The sequence below is a fragment of the Ostrea edulis genome, chromosome 10 (genome assembly GCF_947568905.1).
Source record: "Ostrea edulis chromosome 10, xbOstEdul1.1, whole genome shotgun sequence".
NCBI lineage: Eukaryota > Metazoa > Mollusca > Bivalvia > Ostreida > Ostreidae > Ostrea > Ostrea edulis.
The window spans coordinates 33,959,000-33,965,198 of record NC_079173.1 but is presented as its reverse complement, the minus strand read 5'-3'; the positions used below and the strand labels follow the sequence as shown (position 1 = coordinate 33,965,198).

Below are 6,199 nucleotides of genomic sequence, written 5' to 3'. Positions count from 1 at the left end.
GATGATACTACTATCAATTAAATGATGTGTGTGTATAACCCTTTTCAATTTTGCACCAAGGGGGGGGGGGGGGTGCATATGTGTTTTACAAACATATCTTGTTTTGTGGAGTGTTTGTATGGGTATTGAAGATGTGCATGTGGGATGGATTTTGATTTTCTACAATTTTTGAGAAAATTACAGGTTGTTAAACTTAGTCTATTTGGAAATTAATATTCTATGGAGGGTACATAATTTGTCCGTCCTACTTCTCCCACAGTTTTCAAGTGAGGACCTTCTTATTTTGTGGAGTGTTTGTATGGGTATTGAAGATGTGCATATGGGATGGACTTTGATTTTCTACAATTTTTGAGAAAATTAAAGGTTGTTGAACTTAGTCTATTTGGAAATTAATATTCTATGGAGGGTACATAATTTGTCCGCCCAACTCCTCCCACAGTTTTCAAGTGAGGACCATGTTATTTTGTGGAGTGTTTGTATGGGTATTGAAGATGTACATCTGGGGAAGGATTTTGATTTTCTTCCATTTTTGAAAAAATTACAGGTTGTTGAACTTGATCCATTTTGAGGAAATCTAGATTTTTAAGCTAAGACCCTTTCTTCATATGAAAGTTTGTCACAGCCACGTGATGGCTGATAATATCTGAAGCAAAGTTATACAAATTATAGCACAAGAAAAATACCCTATGTAAGCATTTCACGGGCGTATTATGTACCGTTTGCGGCACTCTTGTTTGAAAAATACATGAGGGAATAAACTGTGAAGCTTTTACGCCAACATACTTCACTAAGCGCGCCGTTAATTAGTGCTTCCTGAAAAGTGTGATGTCGTGAAGCGTTTTAGTGCATGCCCTCGTGTATTTATCAAAAAATGTAATTCATTTTTAAGGTAGAGACCGATAGCAACCACGTGATCAGTAAAAATTGTGTATTTTCACGTGAATTTATTTTTGGAATTCCTTACACCTGCATAGAATAATTGAAAAACAAAAATGGGCTCCGAAAATGTCTTGTTTTGACTGACTCGGCGGTAGCTAGATAGAATTAGCACGTCAATGAAAAATAATGATAGATATCGATGTTTCATCAATGTGGTACTTTTTAGGAAAGTGTGATCACTGAGGTCAAGTTGTGGTAAGGGGTTGAACATGGTCAGCCCCAACTTTTCTTCTGGCCATCGCTCTGGTAACACTACAGGCTGAACCTTCATCATCGAACGCGACATTGGAAGTGATTTTCTCACAAACTATGGGATCTAGTATGCCTCTGCCACCAGATAAATCGTTGCCTAGCAACAAGTATATGTTGGTAAACTTTTCTCGAGTACCGAGAGTAATGGTGCCGAGTGGCGAGAGAAAAGTTTAACAACATACTCAGTACATGCTGTATACGAGAAATCATAATTCTTTGTGGTCTCTATTTCATTTATCATATCCCTTCCGTATTTTTATCCTTTAATCAAAATCATCAGCATTTATCTTAATTGGTGTAATTTTGTATTTGCTGGGTTTGATAATTAGTGTCCTCAAGGGGAGTTTACCTTATCCAACGGCCAGTTGAGGGTGCACAGTGAATAGTTTTCAAGCATTATTAGGTTTTTGTACACATTCACCATGTTTTTAGTCCTTTACCGACGATGTCGAAGTGGACTTTAGGTTTGCGCTCCGTCCGTCGGTCTGTATGCCCGTTAGTCCTGCAAATCAGTTTTCCACACTTTATTTCTCTGTTCTTGCAGATATTTAGTTCATTGCTTTGCCATAACAAGTTATAGTTCAAGTTCGAATTTGGGTTTCGGTTCGTTGATTTTTAACTATGTTATGGCCCTTGAATTATCAGTTTTCCACACGTTTTTTGTTTTTTGTTTTGTTATGCTTCCAGATATTCATTTAATATATAGTACATTGCTTTGCCATAACCAGTTATATGTCAAGTTCGAATTTGGATTTGGTCCGTTCATTTTGCACTAAGTTACGGCCCTTGGACTTAGAAAAATCAGGAATTGACAGTTTTCCGCACTTTTTTGTTGTGCGTGCAGGTATTCATTATATATATTAACCTTACGTTTACCCCTAGGATCTAAACGATACATGTGATAATCAATTAATTAATATATAAAGTCGTTGTGGCCGAGTGGACTTACGCACTGGTTTAACAATCTTGCTAGGCGGTGGTGCCGTACGTCGCTGGTTCGACCCCGGGCTAGGGCGAAAATTTTCAGTACCTAGTTGTGATTATTTAGTGCTTTATATATATATATATATATATATATATATATATATACGGTGTATAATATCTCTATATAGAGAGTACATGTATACACGGTGTATAATCTCTGTATATATACAGAATACATGTACATGTATACACGGTGTATACTATCTGTATATATACAAAGTACATGTATACACAGTGTATAATCATTATATAGAGAGAGTACATGTATACACAGTGTATACTATCTGTATATATACAAAGTACATGTATACACAGTGTATAATCATTATATAGAGAGAGTACATGTATACACAGTGTATACTATCTGTATATATACAAAGTACATGTATACACGGTGTATAATCTCTGTATATATACATAGTCATGTTTACACAGTGTATACTATCTGTATATATATATATAATTATATATATATATATATATATATATAGAGAGAGAGAGAGAGAGAGAGAGAGAGAGAGAGAGAGAGAGAAAGAGTACATGTATACATGGTGTATACTATCTATCTATCTATCTATATATATAAAGCACAGAAATAGCAATGAACTCTTAAATGAACATAACTGCCCTAAGTGAAGAAATAATTAATATAAAGCACAGAAAATTTCAGTTTAAGTGGATACCCACTTCCGCCCCTACCCGGGGTTGAACTCACGACCTGCGGAACCAAATCTCCTAGCAGCATGTAACCAGCGCGCTAGACCGCTCGATCATCTAGGCAAGTCAAAAACTTGCTTTCGATGACGATGGAATTCTCGCCACGCTGTCACACGCTACACGGTCATATATATATAGTACATGTATACACGGTGTAAACTATCTGTATATATATATATATATATATATAGTACATGTATACACGGTGTAAACTATCTGTGTATATATATATAGAGAGAGAGAGAGAGAGAGAGAGAGAGAGAGAGAGAGAGAGAGTACATCTATACACGGTGTAAACTATCTGTATATATATATATATATATATAGCACATGTATACACGGTGTATAATCTCTGTCATTACAGTCTACTGTGTTCACGGTACGATAAAGGAACAAAACTATAAAGGAGCGCCTGATAAATGTTATCAAGTAATTTAGGTCAGAATGCTTCAACAGGTAGTGCATGTAATTGTACTCCAAGTTTATTTTCAAGAATTACTAAGGATCGGGTAAAATATTAAATTCTTGTCAACGAAATTGTAATTAATACCACCTTGCAAATGATTTGATTTTAATTTGAGCAAGTATGTAATATACAAAAGGATAAAATAATTCTGAATAAACTTGGTAGATGACACATATTTTATAGCTTTAATATGTGTTTCCATTTCATTTCTGATTTTATCAAAGGGAAGTATGCAATGTTTTGTTTCGTACAAAGTGAGCAAATTTATCACAAGAAAAAATACAACGCACATTGTCTTAGAATATTTAAACGACATGATAGTATAAAATAAATCTAGATTAGGATGAACTAAATTTTTTATGAAGGGCTATTGGTAAATTATCATTATTTGTTTTTGTATTTACATTCAACTTTCATTTCTGTAGGAATTCCAAGCCATTAAAACAAGACGTACTATATTTATTAAGATCACACCAGCATTGTTCACAGCGCATTCATGAGGAAATGACTATCATTATAATTTGTAAAGATACCAAAGGCAAAAACATTGGTAATATCGATATACATATTTTGATATAACCATATAGAATTCCTGAAATAACTAAAACCATCATTCTCCATTTGCTATTACTTGCAGCAACCGTAACAATAGAAACATACGTTCATGATTTGACCACTGGTCTTTGTGCTCTACTGAAATATTCAAATCATCCAAACAATGAAAGGGAAATCAATCATTAATTTTATGAGCTTGTCAAAGCAAAGAAAATCACCAGAGTGATTATGAAAATAGAAATTTGAAAAAGAAAGCATATCATATCAAAGCAATGCCCAACGTCTGTCCAGGTGACTTTTTTTATCCGATCATCATCATCATCATCATCATTAACTTCCATCGACTTAGAGTCCAGACGCTTCACTGCATTCTCAGTTTTTCTCTTTCTGCAAAATATTACGAAGCGAGCACAAAGATCAGGAACAGGTTTACTGGAAGGCAGATTTTGAATCCGCAAACTCCCAATAACCAGTATTACAAGGACGACCCCGCTCACTACATAACAAACCAAGATGTAACTCAGTACAGAAACATCGGGTTCTGAGGACTCAGGGAGCATGTCTTGTATAATCGTCAGATAGACGACGATAGCGAGGAGAATTGTGGTGGAATATCCTAATCTTTCACCGGATTCCGGGGGTATAAGAAAAACGAAAGCGAACAGGAGTGCTATTGACGCTAGCGGCAAGATCATGGTAGTGATGTAGTACGTTAGTCTGCGTTGCAGATGAAAACCAACAAGGATTTTTTCATAACCGTAAGAATTGTCTTCCGTGTGGGTTGTTGATTTGGCGATTTCCCAAATACCGTTTTCAGAATACAATGTCAGTATAGCCTGCGGAGATTTGAAATACACATCTATATCACCTGGCTGATAGCCCCAGATGCTGAACTCCAAGGTACAGTACTGCATATCGAAGGGATACTTAGAGACGTCAGTATCACACATGACCTCAAATGTCTGCAGAGCATACCAGGAGCAGAGTCCTGAGGAAAACACATCCACCCGCATCAAATCACTGCCCAGTCCTCTTATATCTTCGTAAGCATTTATATTGATAAAATTCGGAAGCCATATTTTACTTTGAGGAAAGGAAGTGACGTTTATCTGGTTGTATGTAGCCAGGTTCCAGGCGAGCCTTTCGTCATTCCATTCTATTACAAAAATACCAGTTAGTGTAAATTTCCCTGTGTCTAGATCGAATTCCTTGATCGAAAACGGAGCAAAGGATGCGCTAATGTTAAGAGGAAAAGATCGGTCAGTTCCGGGTCGTAAGTCTGTGTTGTATCCAGACAGCAGTGCCGTGTGTAAATTTTGCTCGTCCGTCAACGTATATGTACCTACCAATCTTACAATCAAGCTACTCCAGAGTATCCCAAAAAACAAAACCCAAGCCTCCATTTTAATTTCACTACACCATCTAACCTTAATCAGACTAATGAAATCCCTTTAACATTGGCACCTGATCTGAAATATTTTAATCCTTTTATGAAATAAGCGTCCTTAATTGTGAAGCATGGTTATTCAACAAGAAGTTCATTAATATATTATTATAATTCTCGAATTAGGAAAGCCAGATCACGAATCATTGTCGTGGTCTTTAAGATAGGAAAACCTTTCTGATCTCTCTAACATTTAATTCTTTAAAACTATTTCTCGGTTGATTTCCATTGTGTTTGTCGTCTATTTTGTTATTAAGATATTGTACTGTCAGCAATGGTACTTATGTAGAGATGAAAAAATCTACTTATTGTACGCCATTATCTCTAAAGTCACCGTCCTTGAACTGTTTGCAATCGTCTTAACTGGGAAGATAAATCTCTGTGGCTTATACACCCCAATTATGTAGATTGCAATGACGTGACATTTTAGAACAGTGTTACAACGAACACAGAAAATTATTACCCAGTTTTTATAAATTCACCGCCCGATATTGAAACCAGTAGACGTGTTTTGTACACGCTCCCGAGTTTTTTTCTTTCTTTTTTTAAATAAGCATATCAAATCAGCAGCAAATTTACAAGTAAATAATCATTAAATATCATGGATCCTTAGAAATGTTCAGCCATATGCATGGTCTGTTCTGAAAAGAGAGGGTTGGCCTTAGGTGTAAGGTCTAGAATGCTTTACAATCGCAACTGCGGTCAAACGTTGTGCAATATCTCATCTGTGATCTTGAGAGGGTCTTTCTGTCACAGGAAATGAATACTTCTTTGTCTTCCTGAAGCTGTGATGATACAGCACCGACTCAAAAAGCACTGCCGTCTGTATCTAGAATAACATT

At 36.0% G+C, this 6,199-nt stretch overlaps 1 protein-coding gene across 1 annotated transcript; it reads right to left on the bottom strand.

The window, feature by feature from the left end:
- Positions 1-4,101: 4,101 nt before the first annotated feature.
- On the bottom strand, positions 4,102-5,316 carry LOC125665374 (neuronal acetylcholine receptor subunit alpha-7-like). Its single transcript, XM_048898017.2, has one exon. It carries the CDS (start codon positions 5,314-5,316, stop codon positions 4,102-4,104), a length of 1,215 nt encoding a protein of 404 aa, XP_048753974.2.
- Positions 5,317-6,199: the final 883 nt, after the last annotated feature.

What these genes read in the sequence shown, in the direction of transcription:
- LOC125665374 (XM_048898017.2), bottom strand. Translation starts at nt 5,316, where the DNA reads ATGGAGGCTTGGGTTTTGTTTTTTGGGATACTCTGGAGTAGCTTGATT.